We start from the raw sequence: 27931 nt of genomic DNA, 5'->3' as shown, positions 1-27931 counted from the left end.
AAGTGAAAAGTGAAAGTGAAGTTGCTCAGTCATGTCCAACTCTTCGTGACCCCATGGACTACAGCCTACCAGGCTCCTCCATCCATGGGATTCTCCAGGCAAGAGTACTGGAGTGGGGTGCCATTGTCTTCTCCACTGGATCTCCCTAGAACTGCTAATTCAAAATTCCCTAAGGTTGAAGCTACCTGTGGAAAAATCCTCGCACTGTTGCAGAGAGATGATGGGCAAGACTCTCTTTCATGACAGCCTCCCTTTATTTCCAAGCTTCCTGCTTGCATCCCTTGTCCTTTCTAATCTAATCCATGTCCTATAGTTTTTGACTCATAGTCTTTTCAGTCTATGATAATTCAAATAAGAACAGGAGGTGTGTGTGTATCTGTGCAATTAGCACATAGGTATATTTCTTAATTTTGTTAATCTAACCTGTTATCTTATATACGTATGTATATAAATATTCTTTATATATGCATGCACACACACACACACACACACACACACACACACAGACTCACATTCTCACTTAGGAGGGCAAAAGCTTGGTCGCTTATGCTCCCAAATTACAGGAAAATAAAAGATGTCTGAAGACATAACTTGGGAATGAGGTCACAGGTACTTTTTTTACCATAAGAAAATTTGTTTAAAACAACACCAACTAAAAAAATGAAAACTCTAAAAATTCATATGCCTCTTACAAAACATCTGAAATGGTAAACACCCATGCACAAAAATCACAGATTCAACTATGTCAACTAAGATAGAAGAAAAATAAGTCTGTTTTCCTTTTGATTTTATATAATTTAGTGATTTTATTTGACACTTTTAAAATTCATTTTGGACCTAGCATGTCCTGGGGTTTTATACACTGACCAAACTGCTCTGCTAGAGACAGTCAAGTTCAATAGCAATTTTCTTTCATATTTATCCATTTTTGTTTGAGAAATATAAGGAGTCTGTATCACTTTTTATTTTATATGACATAATCATTTTTATTATACATTTATTTAAATCACTTTGGACCAAGCATGTCCTTCGGTTTTACCCACTCATCAAACTGCTCTGCAGTGAGATAGCCAAGTTCAATAGCAGTTGCCTTTAAGGTTGATCCATTTTTGTGTGCAGTCTTGGCGATCTTGGCGGCTTTGTCATACCCTGAAGAAATTAAAAGGTGACATAGGAGTTAGTAGTGAAACTTGGTTTTCTAAAGCAAGAGTAATCATTATTATTTATTTGATGCTACCAACCTCTTAAGTAAACATTTTTTAATCTTAAAAATATTTAGCAGTGGGTTATCTTGATAGCTGTCACTTCTTATACAGAATAAAACCTTTCTTCACTTTTCTTAAGTAATACGTACCTCACATTCTATAAGATGTGTCCCTAAACTGAAATGCTCACTAATACAGATATTTTCATAAGGGGGAAAATATATACACATAAGACATCTCTCTCTACACAAACACACACATACACATGTAGCACCAAGACATAGAAGTCTACATCTGGGTAGTATAAATGTGCTGTTTCAATAGTATGTTTAACCAAAAATAATTATCTTTCTAACAAAGCATTAATAAGCTTAGTGCTGCAGCAGTACAAAAAATACAGGACTGCATGACCAGGAACTGTGGTAAAGGTAAAGGGCTCTAAGAGGGAAAAGAGAGGAGAGTCCTCTCACAATGAGGGAGGAGCAGGCAGGGCTCTGAGGAGACACACACCTTCAGAGCTTCCAGCATCTCTTTCTGTTCTCCACTCTTTTCAGACGGTACACAGTACAAGTAGGGAAGTTTCAGACAAACATATACTTGCACAAGAGGTCACAGGTCTACTGTTTACATCAAAGTTATTTGCTTTTAAAATTAATAGAGGCAGGGCAATTCTGGTTATCTTGATTTAATGTAATTTTTTTAAAAAGGCAAAAACCAGAAAGAAGAGAAATTAACAAAAATGAAACCAATGAAGGAGGAAAAAAAAACAAGATTAGAGGGGTATGAACAAAGAGAAGTCTGCAATGATTATCCACTAAGCAAGATGTGCAGCCAAATAAATATTTTTAAAAAATGTTATGTGTCATGTGCAGTTATTAACCACCTACAAAATGTTATGTGTCATGTGTGATTATCAACCACGTATAAGACGTTACTCATAGTATCAATTAATCTACCTATGAAACATTATGGACATAGTTAATACAAAATTAACACTGAATGCTAAACATGTTGAAATGGGCATTTACTGATCAAACTAACTTTGAAAGAATTCTCATGTTAAACCTTTGGGGTTAATATTAGACATTCCATACTTTAATGTTAATAATGACATTAACGTTAATAATGACATTAAAGTCTATGCATTATGCTAACCCTTTCAGTTTTCATTCAAGTCCCAAAAACATGACTACCTGTTATACATAATGAGCACAATCAGAACCCATGATGTGGAGTTGTAAGGCTCATGCTTTGTCACCAGTCAGGCGTGCTTTTGCCCACTTATTCTTGAACGGCCTTTACCTCACATTAAACTGACTCAAAGAAAGATCTCAATCATTCTGCTTTAGGAGTGTCTCTAATTTAAACATTTTAGTAACAAATTCTGGAATATAAACATGATGAAACATTTCTCCCATGAACCTCTGGGTTCCTCTGTACATCTCTCTAGCTGAATGCTAAGGTACAATAATTTCAAAAGAATCCAGTATTATTGCCAATTTTCATACTATTCCAAAAACAGACAGTATATTGGGCTCACAGCTACCTGCAGCAGTCAGGAGCTCTAACTTTATAAGACTGAAATTATAGTTTGACATGAAGCCAAGATATAAAATCAGCCTTGAAAGTATAAGATTATTAAAGACTTTTTTAAAAAAGTACTCATATCACACCAAAAGACTGCATCATAACTTGTTCTAATGTACAAAACCCTCAGCTCAGCAGTAAGGAAATGGTGGGAAAAGGCTTTTAATACATTATAACATAAAGCAGTGAGTGCCTCAAAATCTATGAGTTAAAATAGTGTATTTAACAGGGATCATTATGGTCGATCTATAATCCAAGTTAACAAGTTTGAATCTATATAATGAAATATTTATAAATCTGGAAAAGGCCTGCAACACAAAAGCCACAGTTTTAGACAAAATATTTCCCCCCTTTCCCTATAAGACATGCATACATAACCCTTTTTTTTTTTTAATTTAATCCATTTCTGAGTTGAATAAAACAACAACAACAAAAGTATAGTAGCATCTAGACAAGGTAGAAAAATGAGTTCGTTCAGTGTTGTTAGTCAGCAAGTCCCAACAATACAAACTGAGAGGATATTTAGTATCTGAATTTAATGTCCCATAGTATCTAAATCCTATTAAGATTAAAATAAGCTTTAAGTTCTACTTCTGAACTTGCCACATTTCAAATAAAATGAAGTATAATCAATCAAGTTTTTGAAAGAAATATTACACCATAAAGGTTATAAATAATATATATAGCATCTTTCAACACAATTCAAAATGTCTTTAAGACAATGTTCAAAAGAAATCTGTTGTTCACTAACATTGATCCAGTAGTCTTAAAGTCTCTTAAAACTTTCTCAGCTTTTAAACTGTATATTCAAAATGACATTGTTATTCTTTAAACGCATACCTATGTGAGGATTAAGAGCTGTCACCAACATTAGGGACTCATTCATCAGCTTGCTAATCCTTTCTGTGTTGGCCTGGATTCCCACCACGCAGTTTTCTGTGAAGGAAACTGATGCATCCCCCAGCAGTCGGGCTGAGTGTAACACATTTTTAATCTGAGAGAGAGACAGATTTATTAAGCCTAGCTTTTTTCTTTGTTCGATAACATATTTGCTAGTTCATATATGAATATAATTCAATTAACATATAGCACTCTTACAACCTGTAAGAAATCATACCCCCCAAAAATATGAAAGAAACTATAAACATTTGAGGACAGAGAAGTGCTTTTTTAAGAGGTGAAAAGGCATAAACACAAAAAAACTAAAGCACGAGATAGTCTGTGGTATTATAAAATACAGGTATGAAATGTTAAAGAACGCAGAGAAAGAAAATAAATTCCAGTTGTAGGAGTTGATGAAGTTCTACTGATGGAGAGAAATGAAATAGTCAGAGGTTGTAAAGTTCAGCGTGTGTGTGAGGCAATGAGTGAAGCCAGGGCTTCTCAGTTCTTAATGATCAGCATGTTAGTTTGTTTTAGCATTTTTTGTGACATTTCCAACATATATTAAAATAAATATATATCCACATCCTAATCTCTCTGGTCTAAAATCCCAGGGTCTGAAAACAGTACTTCCAACAGTGGACTCACACAGAACTTCCAAGGTTTAATTTGATACTAACAACTTTATTATATCGCAAATGTTGATTATCTCGACTTACTATTAAAAACAAAACAGATCTTTTAAAAAAAAACTGCAAGACATTTAATGTTATGCACATGTATCTGCCAGGCAGCTGGTATTAACTGTTTGGAATCTGACCTGAAAGGAAAAGCTTTCTGATATGAGATGTCCTTTTGTCTGTCTTCTATTTTCCACTAGGGTGCATATCACATAAGGGCAAAAAAATTTGTTTTGTTCATTGCTCTATCACTAGCAACCAGGACAGTGCCTGACATAGACTAGTACTCAGTCAATATTTAATGAATACAGTGAATGAATAAACATAATATTTGTCATTTGCATGTTCTTATCAAATTAAAATCAGACTTTACATCAGATATAAACTACAAATAAGCCTTTAATATATATTTAGATATAACACTTCACACAAATAGAGGACTCTAATAGGTAACAGTTCCATTATCTGAAGTTGGGGAAACTGGATAAAAGATGATGCCATTTTGTTCCATCTTCACAAAGATGAAGGAAATAGAACAGATTTGAACATTGAGTGGACACAATGTTTTCAAGGTGTATGGAAGAGTAAGACCAATCAAAGTCTTGAGAGAGAAAGGAAAGAGAACTAGATAGAAATTACTGAATAAACCAAGGACAAAAGTGTCTCAAGGGACAAGTCTAGGTCAGATGGCAGTTAAGAGCCGTGGCATGTCTGTTGGACTCAACAGTGCTACAAAAACAATTCAAATACAAGTGCAAGTGTGGAAGCCCAACTGCAGTGCATATGCAAGTGAGAGTGGGCATTCCTTTACAACAGCTGAATATGGAGAGGAAGAAAGCAGCAGTAAGAAGGAGACAGAATGGAGGCAGAGTTTCTTTCTTTCCTCTGTTTATTAACTGAGGAACTAGAACTTATTTCTAGCAGTTGGCGTCCCCAGTGGCTAGGGACAAGAAAGAAACCTATAACCCACTTTCAGAATTTTTCTTCCTGTTATAAAAAGCAAACCATCAATTACTTAAGCTAAAAGTCACCTAATTAAATATCCAGGATTAATCTTCTAACATTAATATATGCTTGACTTCCAACTGCTACTCATATTATCTTAACACCTAATGAACTTTAAGAAATCTTTATGAAAGACAAAAACCAAGACAACTAGCTTTGGGTCAAAGGCATTAAAAATCAAAAACTTACCATCATTGGCTTGAAAACATTCAACTCAAAATGTCCATTGCTGCCTCCAACGGTAACAGCGACATGATTCCCCATGACTTGGGCTGCAACCATGGTCATTGCTTCACACTGGGTGGGGTTCACCTTTCCTTCAAGAAAACCACATCGAGCACACCGATGGATTCAAGTATGAGTTAAAATTAGGTTTTAGATCAAATAAACAAGAAAAGAAGAAAAGACAAAGCAAGACATATAATAAAGCAAGGCCCCAACCATATCTGTGTAGCCTCCCATACCTCACTGGCCAAAGCCCAAAGCAAAAAATGAAATAAGAGACATGTGATATAATTCTTTTTATTCAACCCATTAAGATCACTTTAATAGCCTGTTCTAGAATTCTATTTGCTTTGGGTTGTGAAAGAACTATTTACACATTTTCTAATATGGAAATCAGAATACACGATACTAACTAAAATTGTTTTCTCCTATATTGTTGGTGATGCTCCCAGAAGTTCTGATCAAAGGCAGCCCTAAGCACATTCTGAAACAAGTGTGCCACATACGTCCCCATCTACTTACAGATCATGTTAAACTAAAACAGCCGTGCTTTGTAGATGAGAATGCCTGGGTTCTAATCAAGTTTCAGTTCTAACATTTATCAGCTATGTGGTGATTGTTGTTGTTTAGTTACTAAGTCATGTCAAACTAGTTGCGACCCCACAGACTGTAGTGCACCAAGCTCATCTATCCATGGAATTTTCCAGACAAGAATACTAAAGTGGGTTGCCATTTTCTTCTCCAGGGGATGTTCTTGACCCAGGGATCAAACCTGCATCTCCTGCTTGGCAGGTATATTCTTTACCAATGAGCCACCTGGGAGCCAGCTACATGATTACCTGGCATGATACTGCTTCCTGGTTCATTTTCAGGCAAAATTAGTTCTCCCAGTCCTGAGCGAGGACCAGAACCCAGAAAACGAATATCATTTGCGATCTTCATCAGACTGCAAGCAGTAGTATTCATGGCTCCACTGAGTTCAACCAAAGCATCATGAGCAGCCAGAGCTTCAAACTTATTTGGAGCTGTGACAAAAGGTAAGCCTGAAGAAAAAAATCAATAACCTGTATGAGTTAACAGGTAAAATTAAACATTTTTCTAATATCAGCAAGTTAAACAGAAACTGTCAGTATATGGACATAAGCAAAAACAGAATAAAAATTTAACTTCAGAAAGAAATGCTTAAGACTCAAGCTTTCTCTACATTTCTTCAAGATGTCCTGAGGAGTAGAAGGAATCTAATGATACTAGCACATTTAAAAGATAAAACAAGCACAATAAATGTTGAAAGAAATATAAAATACTAAATGAAAAATCATTCTGCTATTGCAAACACATGTGTATGATGCCGTGAGTAAAGATGAAAAGTAGGTAAAATTCACTCCACTCGATTCCGAACTCCTTTCCTAGTACAATTTTCCCCCCATTTGAGGCATCCTACTCTCTTCTCTTGGAGAAGGCAATGGCACCCCACTCCATTACTTTCGCCTAGAAAATCCCATGGACGGAGGAGCCTGGTAGGCTGCAGTCCATGGGGTCGCTAGAGTCAGACACGACTAAGCGACTTCACTTTCACTTTTCACTTTCATGCATTGGAGAAGGAAATGGCAACCCACTCCAGTGTTCTTGCCTGGAGGATCCCAGGGACGGGAAGCCCGGTTGGCTGCCATCTATGGGGTCGCACAGAGTCGGACACGACTAAAGCGACACAGCAGCAGCAGCAGCAGCAGTCTCTTCTCTGGGCTTTTCAGGTGGCGCTAGTGGTAAAAACATGCCTGCCAATGAAGGAGATGTAAGAACTACAAGTTTGATCCCTGGGTCGAGAAGAGCCTCTGGAGGAAGGCATGGCAAACCACTCCAGTATTCCTGCCTGGGAAATCCCATGGACAGAGAAGCCGGGTGGGCTAGAGTCCACGGACTCGCAAAAGACACTACTGAAGTGGCTGAGCACACATGCATTCTGTTCTCTAGCCAGGACCTACAAGCTCCTCTGTGAGATCAGGAAGTCAAAATGAACTAGACATTCTCAGTCGCTCCCATGTTCAAATTTTTAAAGATCTACATATTCTAGACCCCATATTACAATTCTCACTGATTGAAGTTTAATTAAAAGTCAAATCTCTGCTAGTAAGCAATAATAAGAAATGTAGAATTATCTGTACTCTCTGTTAAGATCTGCATGTTAATAAGAGTTTTCTGGAGACAACAGCTCTAGTAACAGTTACTATTATTGAGACCTTCAAAAAGGTCATTAATTCAAAGAAATGTCACAGTATGCCATAGGGAAAAAAGAAATTAAGCCAGTCAATCTCTAACATACTTGTTATTCAAATGAATTTCTCACCAATCATTTGATTCTTCCTACTTTGAAAACAAGTATTCAAAACAGCTTTAGTGGTGATTTAGTTGCTAAGTCATATGACTCTTGCAACCCTATAGACTGTAGCCCACCAGGACCCTCTGTCCATGGGATTTCCCAGGCAAAATTACTGGAGTGGGTTGCCATTTCCTTCTCCAGGGGATCTTCCCAACCCAGGGATCACACCCAGGTTTCCTACATCGCAGTCAGGTTCTTTACCAACTGAGCCACCAGGGAAGCCTACAACAGCTTTAAATGGAAAATAATTGAATACTACCAGATAGTAAATGAAATTAGCACTAATAGATTTTAATAATTACATGTTATATGAACTTACAGATGGAATACTGGATAAGGATTAATATCACAACTTCTAAAACAGACACAAAGTAGATGACTGATGGGGAAGTATTATTTCTAACTTTAAATCTGTAAGAATTCAAAGCAGAAACACCCAGAAAAACACAGACTGGTCTAATGGTAATAAGTAGTAAGCCATGTTATCACCTACCTGTGAGCACAGCCACTTTTGCAGCAACCTTTTCTGCAAAGCCAATTCTAGTATTTAAACCAGTGCCAACAGCAGTGCCCCCAGCAGCGAGCTCATAAATTCTTGGCATGGCAGCTTTTATTCTTGTTGTTGCATATTTCACTTGTTGAACATAACCGCTAAATTCCTGAAAAAATAAAGAAATTAAGGTGAGAGTATACAATTTCCTAATGGCATGTAAGTCACTCTAACTGCATTGAATATAAGTTTTTAAAAAACACATCTCAGGTACAAAATTAGAAGCTACTCAAGTGGCAATTACATTAATCTATATGATAAGCAATGTACAAGGGTGAAAGGGCATTTAGAAACCTATCAGGTAGGCCATGCCACTGATAACAACATGTACCCTACCTATAAACTATAAACCACTCTTTTAATAGAAAACCAACACAGGAAATAAACGTAAAAAAACACAACTTTACTACATTAAATTATTGGTTTATATGCAAATGATTTATTTTGTTGGTGCATTTCAAATAACTTGAAGAAAGAAAAAAACTGAATCTCCTTAAGACAATTTCAGTTAAAAAACCTGACGTGGAATTTGAGGATGTTTTAAAAAGCTCTCAAGAAGCTAAGTGACTTATTGAACAGCCTAAGAAGGTAACAGGGTAGAGTAAGACCCTGGGTAGCTTCATGATGCATTTTAATTCTGCTATGAATGCCACACTGCTTCCCAAAGTACAACATACTTTAAGCAAAGTAACCACAGAAATCATCATGTTTGAAACAGAGCAAGGGCCCTATTAAGTAAGAACTATGCAAGGACAGAGGGCATAAACTAGAACTCAACTGAGCAAGCCAGGATATATGGTTACACTCAATCTATCTTTTCTTTACCCTATCTAACAACACTGAAACACCATGAATACTTTTGATTAGTACTGGGATTTCACACTGCTCTAAAGAAAACACTTTTTAGAAGATACAACTTCTTTCCATCTGATCTAATATCACTTACATATATACCAGGTGGATTCACTTAAGGAATACATTTTATTAGAGAAAAAATTACACTCAAGAAACTCAAAAGACTATTTCAATAAAAGCAAGTATAAATACCTCTGGTAAGATAAACAGAAAAATCTAACTTTCTGTCACAAAGAATGATGATTTTACATAGGAAGCTGAGTCATGGCCCAAATGGACTTTAGCACATAATGGTTTTCCTACATGTAACACTCAAAAAAAACAGGAAAAAAACTAGAAACCAGAGAGATACTCAAAAGTTTCAAAAACAGATACTGTATCTCCTTAGAACTTATGTATGGTAGAGCCAAAATCACTGCAGATGGTGACTGCAGCCATGAAATTAAAAGATGCTTACTCCTTAGAAGGAAAGGTATGACCAACCTAGACAGCATATTCAAAAGCAGAGACATTACTTTGCTAACAAAGGTCCGTCTAGTCAAGGCTATGGTTTTTCCTGTGGTCATGTGTGGATGTGAGAGTTGGACTGTGAAGAAGGCTGAGTGCTGAAGAATTGATGCTTTTGAACTGTGGTGTTGGAGAAGACTCTTGAGAGTCCCTTGGACTGCAAGGAGATCCAACTAGTCCATTCTAAAGGAAATCAGTCCTGGGTGTTCATTGGAAGGACTGATGCTAAAGCTGAAACTCCAATACTTTGGCCACCTCATGTGAAGAGCTGACTCATTGGAAAAGACCCTGATGCTGGGAGGAATTGGGGGCAGGAGGAGAAGAGGATGACAGAGGATGAGATGGCTGGATGGCATCACCGACTCAATGGACATGAGTTTGAGTGAACTCCGGGAGGTAGTGATGGACAGGGAGGCCTGGCGTGCTGCGATTCATGGGGTCGCAAAGAGCTGGACACGACTGAGAGACTGAACTGAAGAGCCAATGATGTAAAGAGAAATAAGATACAGCTTAAGAAGCAACTTAATTTAGTAAGCTTTATTTAGTCACATCATGTGTACCTCAATTAATCATTTCCAGTTTTCCTCATTCCTGCTGTCATAAACTTAAGGTAAATGGTCATGTTTTTTTCCATTGTTTGCTATCAGATGAACAAAACTACAAATGAAATCTTTCCAAATAACCAGCAGCCAAACTCTCACAACTAACTTGAATTTCTACAAAAATACTGTTACTGATACTTGATATAGAATTTGTGTACGTCCTACCTCAAAGTGGAGTGAGCTTACTGAGACAAAATCTGTTCCTTGTATTTGCTCTGCAATGTGTACTATTAGACATTCTTTAAAGTATCACTGAAAGTGAAGTCACTCAGTAGTCTCCAACTCTGCGATTCCATGGACTGTAGCCTACCAGGCTTCTCCATCCATGGGATTTTCCAGGCAAGAGTACCAAAGTGGGTTGCCATTTCCTTCTCCAAGGGATCTTCCTGACCCAGGGATCAAACCCGGGTCTCCCACATTGCAGGCAGACGCTTTACCCTCTGAGCCATCATAAAGAAACATAAAAATGCTTTTTGTATTTTGGAAAAGAGTAATACCTCTTTTACATGTGGCCAAAACATTTAACCACTTTAAAATTAATTTTTAAAGAACTTACTAATTTAGAATAAGAGAGACAAAGGAAGAAATTATGATAATGATACTGATAAAGATGATGACAGCTAACACCAATATGTGCTTACAATATATCACTAACAGTTCTAAGCATTCTACATGAATTAGCTTATTTGAACCTCATAACTATTCTACGAAAGAGATATTATTTTCTTGGTTTTACAGCTAGAAAAACTGACGCAAAGAAAAGCTAAGTTTCCTAAGGTCCAATAGTTTACATATAGCAAAGCTAAGATTTAAACTCAAGCAGACTGATGTGGAGTCTGGTTCATAACCAGTATGCCCTGCTCTTCTCCTGAGTGGATGCCAATAAAAATCACTGACAGGTTAATGCAGAATCATCTCTGTTGCTGAACTGAACTGTTACAAACTTGGCCATTTAAACCAGTGTGATTTAGAGGGTAATACATTGGCCATTTGTACCAAGCCCACAATGGAACCAAATCTAATCACACTCAATATACCTGCCCAAGAGTAAGTGGAACAGCATCCTGTGTATGAGTACGCCCAATTTTGATGATCTGGTCAAACTCTTTGGATTTTGCTTCCAGAGCATCATGCAGCTTCTGTAGTCCTGGGAGCAGCACTTCATGAACTTCTATTGCAGCAGCAATGTGCATTGCTGTGGGAAAAGTATCATTTGAGCTCTGTCGGAAAGTTTTCAAAAGAAACATAAAATGTTAAATCATAGGCCAAAAAAACCAAACTTGAATGTCTCAGTTGAAAATCTCACTAAGTGACTACTCAAAATGTGGCATATTTAGTACTCTATTATATTTATGTGTGCCAAGTCACTTAGGATCAAATAAGAAGCAAAAGAAGCAACCTGATTTCCTTTACAGAAGGTATTTAGGTCGGTATTACACAGACCACCTACAATGAATATATTACATATTACTGTATCTACCTGCTAATAAATAACAGCAAGACACAAAGAAATATACCTAGCAAATATAAGGATAGCAGTAATAAAACATCTTACAGTTAAATAACACATACAGTCTTTCATAAACATTTCTTCCTTCACTAAACTTGAGGAAAATTCTGCGAGATAGGTCACCACTTTAAAAATAGAACAGAATCTGTCAAAGAAATTATTTGTGCCATGCCAAAGTATTTAGAGTTGGCAGAACTGGGACCTGACCAGGTAGTCTATAAACACCATGCTCTTTTGTCAAATGTAAACCTGTACTTTTAAATTACGACGTTATCTTTAACTCCACCTCAGTCCTCTACCTGACCATACACACTAGGTTATTCTGAAGTAGATTTCAGACTTCAATATACATAAAAGATAAACTCATATTTAAATGCAAGTCCTAGGTCTACAAAATCCTTCACACCATGCAATGTGAAATAAATAAATAAATAAATAAACTTCCTTATACTTTAAATTACACTAGGTACCCAGATCCTGATTTTTAAATATCACTTCCCAATAAGATCCTCCAAAAGGTCTTTGGAAAAATGATTGCTTAGGGCGGTTAGGACAGGAAAAATACAAGATGATAAGCCTGGAGCATCCTGTAGTGGAAAAATTAAGTGCCTTAAAAAAAAAAAGGGATGGTGGCATGTTCAAAGGACACAGGAGTCAACATGCTGTGGCTTTATGGAACGATATGAGTAGCAACATAAAGAATAAAAATACTGGATTATAACCTTAAGAAAAAATATTAATGAATTCATGCTTACATATAAATGATTAAATAAATAAATAAATCCAAGGGGAGAGAGAAGAAGAATATTCTGTAAATATTCCTTACAGAAAAATTTCAATTAATGCAAAAAGAAAGAGGGGGGAAAGAAAATTACTACTAAAACATCACAGCAGTAATTGCTATTGGCAAGATCTTCTGATGAATGTTAAAAATTAATAGGCAAAAGTTTAGGGAAAAAGAGGCTGTTTTCATAGCCTCAAAGTTCTCTATTAATTTCACGGTTATTTTAACAAGTGTCCAAAAATTTCTTGATATTTCTCCCTGTAGGAAATAGAGCTTAAGTGCAGTAGCTGGAGTATAGGCTATTGGAAAATGAAGACACCATCTTAACCAAGTGGCAGACACCATCTTAACCAAGTGATTCGAGCTAACATCACCAGTACCAACTTGTGCTATTATCATGTACCCCTGATATGATGCAAGAAGAGCCCTTCATTTCTTAACAATCTTCCCCAAAATTCACAGTCTCAGTCTAATCATGAGAAAACAACAGACAAACCTATATTGAGGGACATTTTATGAAATATCTGACCACTGCTTTCAAAAGTCACAAAGACAAAAGGCAAACTCTCAGATTAGAGGAGACCAAGGGGATGTGATGACAATACAATGTGGAGCATGGACTGGATCCTGGTTAAAAGAAGAAGGACATCAATAGAAAACTAATAAAGCCTGCTTAGGAGTATTGTACCAATCTCAATTTCTTCGTGTGATAAGTGTACCAGGGTTATGTAAAATATTTAATATTAAGGTTAGCTGGGTAAACAGTACATAGAAACTCTGAAATTCTTTGCAATTCTTATAAATAATTTTATTTTTCAAAAGAAAGAGTTTTTAAAATATAAATCAATGAAAATATAAACATATACTAAATTCAAGTATCCTAAAAGTGATTTTTACCCCCTAAAGGTGCTTTTCATGAAATTTAATACATAGACTCAAGATTCCTAAAATAAATAAGAAGAACATAAAAGAAGTCCTTTCCATTAAAGAATATAAGTAGAGTTAATCCTGTCAAAAGTTAATGCCTGTTTTACAAGGGAAATCTCAGGATTCTTCTCAGTTTATACAAGGAAAAGAAGTCGTATACTGACCTGGCTTTTATTAACATGATCGTTGGGATGTACAGGTTTCTTGCTGCCAAGTTCACCTCCCAGAATTTCAATTGCTCGATTGCTAATGACTTCATTTACATTCATATTTGTCTGGGTTCCTGATCCAGTCTGCCATACCACAAGTGGAAAATGATCATTTAATTTACCTTCAGCTACCTGCAGAACAAAATGTTAAAAAATGTATTTTAAAAAATAAGAAAAATTCTATATTCATTAAGTTGTTTGAATCAAATGATTGTCGGCATCATTTATAGTACTATTTTAAAGACACTCACTTTTTTCATGTGCTACTATAGTTCCTGGTTGTCCAGCAAATTGAAGCTTCTGCAGTCTAAACACTGCTACTTTATTTTTTCACTTTACAATATTGTATTGGTTTTGCCATATATCAACATGAATCCACCACAGATATACATGTGTTTCCCATCCTGAACCCTCCTCCCTCTTCGTACCATCCCTCTGGGTCGTCCCAGTGCACCAGCCCCAAGCATCCAGTATCATGAGTCAAACCTGGACTGGCGACTCATTTCATATATGATATTATACATGTTTCAATGCCATTCTCCCAAATCATCCCACCCTCTCCCTCTCCCACAGAGTCCAAAAGACTGTTCTATACATCAGTGTCTCTTTTGCTGTCTCGTACACAGGGTTATTGTTACCATCTTTCTATAATTCCATATATATGCGTTAGTATACTGTATTGGTGTTTTTCTTTCTGGCTTACTTCACTCTGTATAATAGGCTCCAGTTTCATCCACCTCATTAGAACTGATTCAAATGTATTATTTTTAATGGCTGAGTAATACTCCATTGTGTATATGTACCACAGCTTTCTTATCCATTCATCTGCTGATGGACATCTAGGTTGCTTCCATGTCCTGGCTATTATAAACAGTGCTGCAATGAACATTGGGGTACATGTATCTCTTTCAATTCTGGTTTCCTCAGTGTGTATGCCCAGCAGCAGGATTGCTGGGTCATAAGGCAGTTCTATTTCCAGTTTTTTAAGGAATCTCCACACTGTTCTCCATAGTGGCTGTACTAGTTTGCATTCCCACTAACAGTGTAAGAGGGTTCCCTTTTCTCCACACACTCTCCAGCATTTATTGCTTGTAGACTTTTGGATCGCAGCCATTCTGACTGCGTGAAATGGTACCTCACAGTGGTTTTGATTTGCACTTCTCTGATAATAGGTGATGTTGAGCATCTTTTCATGTGTTTGTTAGCCGTCTGTATGTCTTCTTTGGAGAAATGTCTATTTAGTTCTTTGGCCCATTTTTTGATTGGGTCATTTATTTTTCTGGAATTGAGCTGTAGGCATTGCTTGTATATTTTTGAGATTAGTTGTTTGTCAGTTGCTTCATTTGCTATTATTTTCTCCCATTCTGAAGGCTGTCTTTTCACCTTGCTTATAGTTTCCTTTGTTGTGCAGAAGATTTTAATTAGGTCCCATTTGTTTATTTTTGCTTTTATTTCCAATATTCTGGGAGGTGGGTCATAGAGGATCCTGCTGTGATGTATGTTGGAGAGTGTTTTGCCTATGTTCTCCTCTAGGAGTTTTATAGTTTCTGGTCTTATGTTTAGATCTTTCATCCATTTTGAGTTTATTTTTGTGTATGGTGTTAGAGAGTGTTCTAGTTTCATTCTTTTACAAGTGGTTGACCAGTTTTCCCAGCACCACTTGTTAAAGAGATTATCTTTAATCCATTGTATATTCTTGCCTTCTTTGTCAAAGATAAGGTGTCCATAGGTGCATGGATTTATCTCTGGGCTTTCTATTTTGTTCCACTGATCTATATTTCTGTCTTTGTGCCAGTACCATACTGTCTTGATGACTGTGGCTTTGTAGTAGAGCCTGAAGTCAGGCAGGTTGATTCCTCCAGTTCCATTCTTCTTTCTCAAGATTGCTTTGGCTAGTCGAGGTTTTTTGTATTTCCATACAAATTATGAAATTATTTGTTCTAGCTCTGTGAAGAATACCGTTAGTAGCTTGATAGGGATTGCATTGAATCTATAAATTGCTTTGGGTAGTATACTCATTTTCACTATATTGATTCTTCCAACCCATGAACATGGTCTATTTCTCCATCTATTAGTGTCCTCTTTGATTTCTTTCACCAGGGTTTTATAGTTTTCTATATATAGGTCTTTAGTTTCTTTAGGTAGATATATTCCTAAGTATTTTATTCTTTTCGTTGCAATGGTGAATGGAATTGTTTCCTTAATTTCTCTATTTTCTCATTATTAGTGTATAGGAATGCAAGGGATTTCTGTGTGTTGATTTTATATCCCGCAACTTTACCATATTCATTGATTACTTCTAGTAATTTTCTGGTGGAGTCTTTAGGGTTTTCTATGTAGAGGATCATGTCATCTGCAAACAGTGAGAGTTTTACTTCTTCTTTTCCAATTTGGATTCCTTTTATTTCTTTTTCTGCTCTGATTGCTGTGGCCAAAACTTCCAAATTACTATGTTGAATAGTAATGGTGAAAGTGGGCACCCTTGTCTTGTTCCTGACTTTAGAGGAAATGCTTTCAATTTTTCACCATTGAGGATAATGTTTGCTGTGGGTTTGTCATGTATAGCTTTTATTATGTTGAGGTATGTTCCTTCTATTCCTGCTTTCGTGAGAGTTTTTATCCTAAACGGATGTTGAATTTTGTCAAAAAATTATCTATTGAGATAATCATATGGTTTTTCTTTTTCAATTTGTTAATGTGGTGTATTACATTGATTTGATTTGCAGATACTGAAGAATCCTTGCATCCCTGGGATAAAGCCCACTTGGTCATGGTGTATGATCTTTTTAATTAACCACTGCTACTTTAAAAGGTGAAAGATAATCTATTGTGAATGGCATAAAAATTTCACTGATTCCAAATGAAAACTGAATCAAAGATATCTTTCTTCTATTTCTCCAACTGCCCTCTGTAATATCCAGACAGGGCCACCTGTTAATGCTGGCAAATGTGTTAAGTCTCTAGATAAATTCACTGTTGGTACTCAGCAAGAATATCCAACAGATGTTACAGCCAGAGTCAGCATTATAACCAACAAGTGACTTAACAGTGTGAGTTCACTAGTAGCTACTGCATCCCACAAATGTCCCATGAGTAGCAATCTCCAAGCACAGACATAAACATGTCTAGACTTGTCTCTATTTTTGTCATATTTTTGTATTCTGAGCTAGTTAGTTTTTTAATTTTAAGTTCTCTGGGAAAGTAAGCGCTTAACTTCATCTTCTGGAATGATTTTAGTTTTAAGCTAAGAAAATCGGTGTGCACGTTAGAAATTATTACCTTAAAAAAACTGGTTCATTTAAAAGTAAAACTTTTTTCCTAACTGAATAAAAATAATAGGTGATTAGTGTAAAAAATTCTGAGAACTAAGAAAAGTATAACAGTCATCATACTTTTACCCTCAGAAATAAAGATGATTAGAACTTTGGCATCTCCTTCTAGTCTCTACTTCAAGTGATGGGAGTATATATGCAGAAAAACGTGTTTTCTATTCACTTTTTCTAAACAAAATTGGGATCATAAAATACATGCATTTTGCAATCTTTCCTCCCCACTTCTTATATGGGTAGGCTTTGTTCTATGACATTCTTTAAAAAACTAAATTTCTGTGGCTTCACAATCTAACTTGTTTAAACAGCTGCTTTAATAAAAAGTACTGCAATGAACATTATATCTAGAGCTTTTAAGCTGTTATCTCTGCTTATCTTTGCACAACAATCATGTTATTGGTGGAAGAGTGAAATTACATTCTGTACACATATTATCAAACAACCAATTTTAAAGGGAATCATTTATACATAAAACAAGAAATCAAATATATAAGTTCAAAGAGTGCCTCTTTAAAAACTTATCTTTAAACTATATAAATTACAAGGAAAAGTAAAGAGAAATGAAAGGTATAAAATCATCCAGAAAATTTGCCACAATATATATTTGAAGCATATTAATATCCTTACCAAATAATAACATTGTCATCCTATGTTAAAACACATTAACTCAAGAATTCAGTGCCCCTTTCCTCAGGCCAGAGCTTATCATTATCCGGAAGATAATAGGGATCTAATGCCAACAAGTAAACACTCTTATCACCTCTTACCTCATCTGCTGCCTTCATTATTGCATTAGCAATCTTTGGATCAAGACCATAATCCTGGTTTACTTCAGCAGCTGCTCGCTTCAAGATGCCAAATGCTTTAATAACTGGGATCTAAAATTTTTAATCAGAAAAATATCTCAATTTGCAATTTAAGCATGGAAATTTAAGATTACTATCTTATGCAGGTACAAACATTGTACAGAAAACAATAACTTAAATAATATTATGACATTAAAATGTTTAGGATATAGACAAAAATTAAAGATAGGCATATAAAAACCAAGAACCATCATTTATCTATTTGTATAGGCAACCGAACACAAGCAAATACAATGACTTTTCACAGATATGTATGTATGCCTTACACACACATACACACATTCACACAGATGTACAATATACCATTTGTCCTATTTTTTATAAGATATTACAACACACATGATTTTACATCACATATTTAAAAACAAATGATACTCAACCATTTCACCAGGCTATACCATTATTTCCTGGAGAAAGGAATGGCAACCCACTCCAGTATTCTTGCCTGGAAAATTCCACAGACAGAGGAGCCTGGTTGGCTACAGTTCATAGGGTCACAAAGAGTCAGACACAACTGAGTAACTTTTCACTCATACCATTATTTGGGCTTCCCTGGTGGCTCAATAGTAAAGAACCCACCTGCCAATACAGGGGCTTCAATCCTTGTTTTGGGAAGATCTCCTGGAGAAGGAAATGGCTGCCCACTCCAGTATTCTTACCTGAAAAATCCCATGGACAGAGGAGCCTAGTGGGCTACAATCCATGGGCGGGGTCTCAAGAGAGTTGGACACCACTTAGTGACTGAACAACAACATTATTTTCCCTCACTGGATTCTACACTACGTAATAATTTTTCCTTCTCTTTAGAAAAGAATAAAACAACAAGTAAAATAAAGGTAGCAAAATGGTGCTATGAAAACTGGACACCACATGCAGAAGAATGAGAATGGACCACCATCTTATACGATATACAAAAATGAACTCAAAAAGGATTAAAGACTTGAATGTAAGACATGAAATCATAAAACTCTTGAAGACATAAGCGGTAAGCTTTTTGATATCAGTCTAAGTGATGATTTTCTGGAGAAGTCCAAAAGAAAAAGCAACAGATGCAAAAATAAACAAATTGGACTATGTCAAACTAAAAAGCCTCTTCACAGTAAACCATCAAGAGAATGAAAATGTGGTGGCTGGAGGGTGTGAGGGGTGTGGGGGAACACGTAGGGCCTGGGGGTTGGTGAGTGACCAGGAACCAGTCTGCCATGGCGCACCATCCCCCACTTCCCCCATGGTTAGTAGCACTAATCTGTTTCAGAGTATTTCCTGCTAAATCCAGGAAATTAAAATTAAAACATTACAAGTGTTTTACCCAAATGAAATGGAAAGATATGACACATAGGATTACACATGAAAACAAATGAGAATTTCATTTTCTACAGGAACACTGCAGTGGGTCAAACCAATGCTGAAGGCACAACCAAATGCCAATCAACTCTGGCTACCAAAATGGAGTGACTGACCCCACAATGTCTGCGGATGCATAAAAATAAAAAAAGGTCACAGTACAGAGCTTCACTGGGCACTACTAAAACAAAATGGTAAATATATCATTGGAGATGAAAGGGTCTCAGTATTCTTTACTCAGATTCAGTTCAGTTCAGTCGGTCAGTCATGTCCGACTCTTTGCGATCCCATGAATCGCAGCACGCCAGGCCTCCCTGTCCATAGCAGTCCGTAAATTTTTTTTGATTTTGTTTTCCTAAGGACCTCAGATACAAAGAGTCTGCTTTATATCTTATGTAGTTCAGAAAATTAATCCAGATGGAAGCCAAATATGTAAAAATTGATAACCCTTGTATTCATCTTTCATAGACACCTGTCCAGATCCAAACAACTGCTCTGTCTCTGGTACAGCAGCAGCAGCAATCACACCACCCCAGAAACACACACCTTGCTAGTTGAAGCAAGAAAATCAAAACATGAGCCATGCTTACTCCAATTAATATTGCTTAAGACTGATCTTTTTAACCCTAGGAGTTGAACTATATGGGAATATTCAGGATCAGCTGCTACCCTCTCTCTCCCAACCATGTAGTCTGGCCCTCACCATTAGACTGGCTGTGGGTTGACAATTACAGAGATATTTTTCTAAGAAGATCCACTGCGTCTTGGAAAGGCATACAAATCTGTCAAGATTCAGTCTTGAAATCTTAGTAATGAGCTAAAATATGGAAGTTAAAATTACTGTTTAGATAAAAAGTATATTTAAAAGATAAAGGTAGCAGTATCTCACCAGATGAGGCCTGGGGACTTCTAGGCTTACTAGCCTATCCTGCATTCTTGTGGTGACTATTTTTCATACTCTAGTTGGGCTCCAGTAGGATATGTAATATATTTTGTCAATTCTTTTCACACTTTAACATCTCTGAAATCAAGATGTATCTTCAAATCAATGACATGACACAACTTTAACTGGCAGATTTTTTCTTTCTTAGTAGTACATATCAGATCTAACTGAAGATTAGTTCTAAGGTAAGGGTTTAATGAAATATGGTTTTCATATATATATGAAATATTTGTTTTCATACAAATAAGAAAGTTTTCTCATCATTAAATCATTCATGTAGCACTGAACAAATACTTATATATTATGTTATATGCCAGACATCATGACAGATAGTATTTTTATGAATTAGTGTACACTTTTCTACAAACTGAAGCCAAGATAGATATAAAGTATAATATTAAAGAAAAATTGGACAGGAGGGGAGTTTGGGGGAGAATGGATACACGTATGTGTATGGCTAAGATCCTTTGCTCTTCACCTGAAACTATCACAGCATTCTTTATTAATTGTATTAATGTATTAATATTTATTAATCTTTGATTAATCATATAAATATATTGCAGCTATATCGTAATACAAAATAAAGTTTTTTTAAAAGTTTTCTTTTAAATCAGTTTCTTAAAAGCTTTACATCAATTAAAAAGAATCAAAATTAAAAATGTTTACAAACTACAACATTCTAGTAAAAATATGAAAAATCCAAGCAAGAATGAAAGACAAATCACTTAGTTCTATCAAATAAAATCCAAAAGACTCACAAAGTCATAGCTCAAAACACTAGCATACTAAAACTTTAAAAAGTTTAACGAGAGAGAAACACTTTATTACTCACAAAGCTAGTTCTCGAAATGACTTTACGTTTTAATTCTGCAAAATATTTATAAGGTAGGGTGACTCTCAATACTGAATAATACCTAGTTTATCTAAAATAAGCCAACATTTCCACAAAAGCCACTTACTGGCATGCGTTCTGTCATGCCTCCAATCTTAAAGTTCATTGTAGATCTCACAGTCTGGGCGCCATAATACTTATCATTTGGGACCTTGAGTTCACCAAAGGTATCATATTCTATCCGAAAAGAATTTTGGCTTGCCTAAAAATAAAGACAAGACACTGTTACAGTTTGAAAAGAAAACAAGTATCAGGAGAAATAACATCATATACAGGAAATACAAAGGAAATTATTGGAAATAATTGGAAATTATTTAATATTGGAAATATAATTGGAAATATAAATTTAATTTGTAATTCCAAAATAATTGGAAATATATGTTTCCAATATACAGGAAACATATTTGGGAAAAGAAATTCTTAAGTACCACAAAGACAAAAAATTCCACTTTGATTCTCATTATTCTCCCACACTTACAGTTTTTTTCCTGAAAATTTTAGTCACACAAATTAATACAGATGTTAATGATGGATTCTAGGATTCATACACTATGCACATGATAAATACAAAGAAAGCCTTTGAAGTCAAAAGAGTAATCTTTTCCAATTCAGGAATACGCCTATTATTGGTCAAGCTTTCATTTACTATTTTACTAGAACTTTGGAAAATAACCTAAGAACAATACTTTCAAAGTTTGAAAATATTATATATTTAACCAAAGCTCAACCACTGTCTATAAATATTATGCATGAGAGAGAGCTTAGTGCAACACAAAATATTCCAGGCTTTGCAGTGAGATGGCCCACCACCTGGTAGCTGTGTCATCTTCAGCAAGTCAGCTTTTCTAATCTATAATTACAATAAATGGTGTAATTTACAGAGACATGGGCCAGATCAGTTCCTAACCTTCTCAGGGTATTGGATCATCTCTCTAGAAAAATTAATATAAATATAAATATATGTAAAATCTTATATACGATTTTAAGGAGTTTATACCTTGAAGTCAACTCATTCCCTAGGATAAGAACCCACGACCCAAAATCCCTTTTATGGAGAACCTAAGATTCTACCAAGTACATCAAATTATACTAATTAAGAAAAAAAAATAGACATTTGGAATCTACATATATTTATTTTACAGAGAGTTCAAAGAGATACTCAGAATTTTAATTAATGTTCTCCTTGCATTAATTATAAAATAAACATGATCAGATGATTCAAAAGATTTAAAAACACCTAGCAAAGTAATCTTATTTTAGTAAATAGTCCTCTGTATAGGAAACAAATCATTTTGTAGTTATCCCTTGGGAATAGAAAGATGGAACAACAACAACAAAAAAACTTTATGTTATAAAACTTTTTAAATTGTATGAAAAGAAAAATATCCTTGTATCTAGTGAGAAATACAGGAGTATAATCAGTGAGGTGTATTTTCTTCTTCTGCCTAAAAGTCTGCAGAGGACAGGAGTGGCTAAGATGGCAGAGTAGGAAGACTCAGCTCATTTCCTCTCAAGAGCACATCAAAATTATGATTATTTACAGAGCAATGATTGATTAGTAAAGCTGAAAAATTAGCAGAAAATAGCTTCTACAACTGTAGATATATAGGTACCATGGCAAAATAGGTAGGAGGGGTGAAGACATAGTAAAGTCAAGACCTATACTCCCCTGGGGGGAGGTGACCCACAAACTGGAGGATAATTACAATTGCAGAGATTCTCCCCCAGGAGAAAGAGGGCCAGGTCCAGTGTCAGGGTCCCTAGCCTGGGGGTCTTGCACTGAGAAGAGTCCCTTGAAACTTTGGCTTTGGAGGCCACAGGCCTCACTTTTGGCCAGAGGTCTGAGGGAAATAGAAACTCCACCCTTAAAGGGTGCACACAAAATTTCACACTCTGGCACCCAGGGCCAAAGCAGTAATTTGAAAAAAGCCTGGCTCTTTACAATGACCTACAGAAAAAAAAAAAAAAAAAACCTTTATATTATAATAAACACACATGTATAGACACACAAGGCTGAAACAAACGTTTTGTGAAACAATCTGTCCTGCCCTCATATTTTCTATTCTATGCTATTCAGTCAAAACCCCAATGCTGTTTACTGTCCACTACATTGATTTCTCCACCCACTAATGAGTCCACCTGAAGTTTGAAAACCATGTGTATGATTTTCAAAACCTTCTTACATTATCTCTTCCTAGTGGCTTAGGCAAGAAGAGGACTGCTCAACTAAATTAATGAAAAAAATTATTAGTGCTTTTGATGAAAAAGTGAGGTTATGATGGTATCTATTAAATATAAATAAGTTTTTAATTATTATTAAAAAAATTGTGGTTTTTTTTTTTAATCATGTCTTTATATCTCATAATTCAGAGAGCAGAATTTCTGGGAGAAGTTTAAAGAGTCTAACCAGCTAGGCATAGGGCAGGCACAAACTGCAATTTCCTAATGTCCTGGGAGATGCATTTTTATTCACAATTGCTTCCCCTCCTAGAGAAGCATGAAAGGATAATATGGCCAGTGTGCATTGCAGTGTGATGGCTATTTGGTCCTAAAAATACCAAGTACTATTACCATCCACTAACCCCAGTAACCTGGAATTGATGAGGTGGTCTCCAAGTTTACAGGCTATCAGTCAAGAGTCTCAGTTCAGTTCAGTTGCTCAGTCGTTTCTGACTCTTTGTGACCCCATGGACTGCAGCACGCCAGGCTTCCCTGTCCATCACCAATTCCCAGAGCTTGCTCAAACTCATGACCATCGAGTCAGTGATGCCATCCAACAATCTCATCCTCTGTCATTCCCTTCTCCTGCCTTCAATCTTTCCCAGCCTAAGGGTCTTTTCCAATGAGTCAGGTGGCCAAAGTATTAGAGTTTCAGCTTCAGCATCAGGCCTTCCAATGAATATTCAGGACTGATCGCCTTTAGGATTGACTGGTTGGATCTCCTTGCGGTCCTAGGGACTCTCAAGAGTTTTCTTCAACACCACAGTTCAAAAGCATCAATTCTTTGGTGCTCAGCTTTCTTTATGGTCCAATTCTCACATCCATACATGACTACTGGAAAAACCATAGCTTTGACTAGACAGGCCTATGTCAGGAAAGTAATGTCTCTGTTTCTTAATATGCTGTCTAGGTTTGTCATAGCTTTTCTCCCAATGAGAAAGCATCTTTTAATTTCATGGCTGCAGTCATAACCTGCAGTGATTTTGGAGCCCCCAAAAATAAAGACTGTCACAGTTTCCATTGTTTCCCCATCTACTTCCCATGACGTGATGGGACCGGATGCCATGATCTTGGTTTTTGAATGTTGGGTTTTAAGCCAGCTTTTTCACCTTCATCAAGAGACTCTTTAGTTCTTCTTTACTTTCTGGCATAAGGGTGGTGTCTTCTGCATATCTGAAGTTACTGATATTTCTCCCTGCAACCTTGATTCCAGCTTGTGCTTCATCCAGCCAAGCATTTCTCATGATGTATTCTGCATATAATTTAAATAAGCAGGGTGACAACAAACAGCCCAGACGTACTCCTTTCCCAATTTGGAACCAGTCCATTGTTCCACGTCTGTTTCTAACTGTTGCTTCTTGACCTGCATACAGGTTTCTCAGGAAGCAGGTAAGGTGGTCTGGTATTCCCATCTCTTTTAATAATTTTCCACAGTTTGTTGTGATCCACACAGTCAAAGGCTTTGGCATAATCAATAAAACAGAAATAAGATGCTTTTCTGGAACTCTCTTGCTTTTTCTGTGATCCAACAGATGTTGGCAGTTTGATCTCTGGTTCCTCTGCCTTTTCTAAATCCAGCTTGAACGTCTGGAAGTTTCAGTTCACATACTGTTGAAGCCTGGCTTGGAGAATTACCAGAGTCTAAAGCGTTTAAAGGTTAGTAAAAAGGTACAGGCCTTAGGCCTATAATATATCCCTACGCATGTGTAAGATAACCATTAACTAAACCATGATATCTCTTAAAGAAAATGTAAAATGCCTTTCACATTCTCAGCCTTAGGTGGTTTCAAAGAATATTGCAGAATTCAAGAAAATCCAAACCATTTCTTAGGCAGAAAGACTATCTCAAGAGGTTTAAAATCCCAAATGTGACTTCATTTTGTTTGGGTTTCCAGTTTCTCTAAAGAGACTTTTTAAATTCTTTCAGTTCTTAAAGTACAGGGTGACCACCAAGTCTTAAAATACTGACAAATATGTAATAAGTGGTTTATTGATACTGTACTGCAATATAGAATATTATCCATGTTTTCAGACTTTATGGCCATCTTGAAGATGAAGTAACTTTAACTGTGCATGACATCTTTGCTTATTTACTAATAACTGCTTTGTTTACTTAACATGCCTCAGCAGTCTATAAGGTCTTCCCAGGTGGCACAGTGGTAAAGAATCTGTCTGCCAATGTAGGAGAAATGAGTTTGATTCTTGGGTTGGGAAGATCCCCAGAAAAGGGGATGGCAACCCCCATAGACACAGGAGCCTGGCAGGCTGCAGTCCATGGGGTTGCAAAGAGTTGGACATGACTGAGTAGGGATGCATGCACACAAGCAGTCTAAACCCTGTGCCCACAGTGACTGTTTCACACACAGGGGGCATTCAACATAATCTTCCTATCTGACCAACTTGTATTCTTAACTGAGACGAAAGGTAATTTAGGGAATTTAGGGTTATTTGAAGTTCTTTTTGTAAAAAGTTTATTGAAGTATAACTGATTTATAGTATTGTGTTAATTTCTTCTGTACAGCAAAGTGACTCAGTTAGACATATATATTTTTTCATATTCTTTTACATTATGGTTTGTCACTGGGTATTGAATATAGTTTATTTCTTAACACTAGCAACAAGAAAAACTTAGATCAACTCGGAGATTTTGGAGCTGAGAAGATTAGAGGGCAAAAGATGTATTTAGAATTTTGGGGACAAAAAAAAAATCTATCCTCACCTGATGTTAGCTAATACTACAATACTAAAAGCAAGATAGTGCTTTTTTTTTTTTTTTGACATTAACAGCAGGATAGATTCAGTTCTTCAGTCTTTTATTCCTTTTTTACAAAACACTAAATAAGTGAAAAATAACTTTTTAAAAGGCTTTAAAGTGTACTAAAATTATTCGAGCAGAGAGTTGCAGAAATATAAAGCATCCTTGATTTCTAGTTTCAGATATAGTGATGTCATCAAATTATCTTAAAGTGTATAGTCCAGAAAATGTCTTGGGCCTTTAAAATCCCCTAGATGGAAGCATTCATTTAATAAAGCACTCACCACGTCCCAAATTCAAAGTATTTCCACAGGGATAACATTGCTGAGTATCTGTAATTATTTTCATGTATCCTGGTGACTCAGACGGTAAAGTGTCTGCCTACAATGCGGGAGGCCCGGGTTCGATCCCTGGATTGGGAAGATCCCCTGGAAAAGGAAATGGCAACCCACTCCAGTATTCTTGCCTGGAAAATCCCATGGACAGAGGAGCCTGGCTGGCTATGTCCATGGGGTCGCAAAGAGTCAGACATGACTGAGCGACTTCACTATTATGTATTACATAATATTGTATGTATTACAGTATTCAGTTCAGTCGCTCAGTCGTGTTACAGTATTACCTGACCAAAATCCCAACTCTGAGTAATAGAATAGGGTCTGAAGCCGCATCTCTCTGAATAAAAGCTCAAACTACAAATCAGAGTGAATAGGGCAAAATAGTAAGCCTTCCTAAACCAGCATTTATTTCTCTCACTTTTCCTGATAATACACAGGTGAGCATACCTATTCAATGTTTATTTACTACAGCCCAAATTTCCGGAGGTTACTTTCTAAAGTGAAAAAGAGCTCGTGTAAGTTAGGGTATCCAACCTGAAATTGGACGTTTAGTTCCTTGGAGGGCGTGCCTCAATTAAAAGTGCTGATTCAGCAATAGTTAGGTTCCCATGCAATTTTCTCCAACGTACTTCAGGACATTCTGCCAGTTTCATATTTCCGGGTTTTACAAAAGTTACGTGAGGAAAGAGAGTCTCACAAACTAAATGGCCAATTGCATGAGAAGTAAAATCTCTTAGGTTCACAAGACCCTTCCAACCCCGCCTGGAGACGACTAGCAGCACAGCTGTGACCCCAGAAATTAGCTCCGAGGGGCTGGATTCAGCCCGGCCCACGAAGGGCAGGTGCGGAGCTGCCCCTTCACGACACAGTCCCACCTCGTGGCTGCCCCCTCCTCACACCGTCCACCTCAGCATCCTCGCAAGGGCAGTCGCCACAGAAGTGAGCGCGGCAGGGGCAGGGTCCACGAGGCCCGGCATGACTCTCGCCCACAGCTGCCGCCCCTCCCGAGCGCTCCTCCAACTGAGGAAGCGCCCCGGGCCGGCAGAGAAGTTCCAACACACGGGCCAGTACCGAGACCCTAAGGCCGGAGGGCGGGAGGCCTGAAGGTCACCGCGGGGCGGCCAGGGCGGTCGGGCAGCACGAGCTCACCATTCGAGCGGCGTTCGGAGGCCGGAGCAGGAGGACTGCTGGGCCACCCGGGCCAAGGCCAGGTCTGGGGGCGGAACCTGGATTCCGCGAGAGTAAACGCGAACGCGCGAGGAGCCGGAGCGCGCGATCCATAGCGCGGCGGCCTTGGTAGAGCTTCCGGGTGTTATGGCCACGCCTCCACACAGGCTGTAAG

General features: G+C 37.0%; 1 protein-coding gene across 3 annotated transcripts; it reads right to left on the bottom strand.

Annotated features, from left to right (window-relative positions):
* Positions 1 to 774: 774 nt before the first annotated feature.
* FH (fumarate hydratase) lies at positions 775 to 27931 on the bottom strand. 3 transcript variants are annotated; one of them, XM_027564725.1, is made up of 11 exons: positions 27739 to 27883; positions 21347 to 21481; positions 20334 to 20465; positions 18002 to 18112; positions 13861 to 14037; positions 11513 to 11695; positions 8455 to 8620; positions 6424 to 6627; positions 5549 to 5676; positions 3633 to 3786; positions 781 to 1149 (listed from the first exon to the last, which is right to left on the bottom strand). In XM_027564725.1, exons 3-11 carry the CDS (start codon positions 20376 to 20378, stop codon positions 1007 to 1009), a joined length of 1311 nt encoding a protein of 436 aa, XP_027420526.1. In that variant the 5' UTR covers positions 20379 to 20465; positions 21347 to 21481; positions 27739 to 27883; the 3' UTR covers positions 781 to 1006. The 3 variants fall into 3 exon arrangements, with proteins under 3 accessions (XP_027420525.1, XP_027420526.1, XP_027420527.1); XM_027564724.1 differs by lacking the exon at positions 20334 to 20465 and having other exon boundaries at positions 775 to 1149; positions 27739 to 27931; XM_027564726.1 differs by lacking the exons at positions 20334 to 20465; positions 27739 to 27883 and adding an exon at positions 26539 to 26677.

This window comes from Bos indicus x Bos taurus, chromosome 16 (assembly GCF_003369695.1).
Source record: "Bos indicus x Bos taurus breed Angus x Brahman F1 hybrid chromosome 16, Bos_hybrid_MaternalHap_v2.0, whole genome shotgun sequence".
Classification (NCBI taxonomy): Eukaryota; Metazoa; Chordata; class Mammalia; order Artiodactyla; family Bovidae; genus Bos; species Bos indicus x Bos taurus.
The sequence above is the reverse complement of the archived record's forward strand: the minus strand, read 5'-3'. Positions and strand labels throughout refer to the sequence as shown.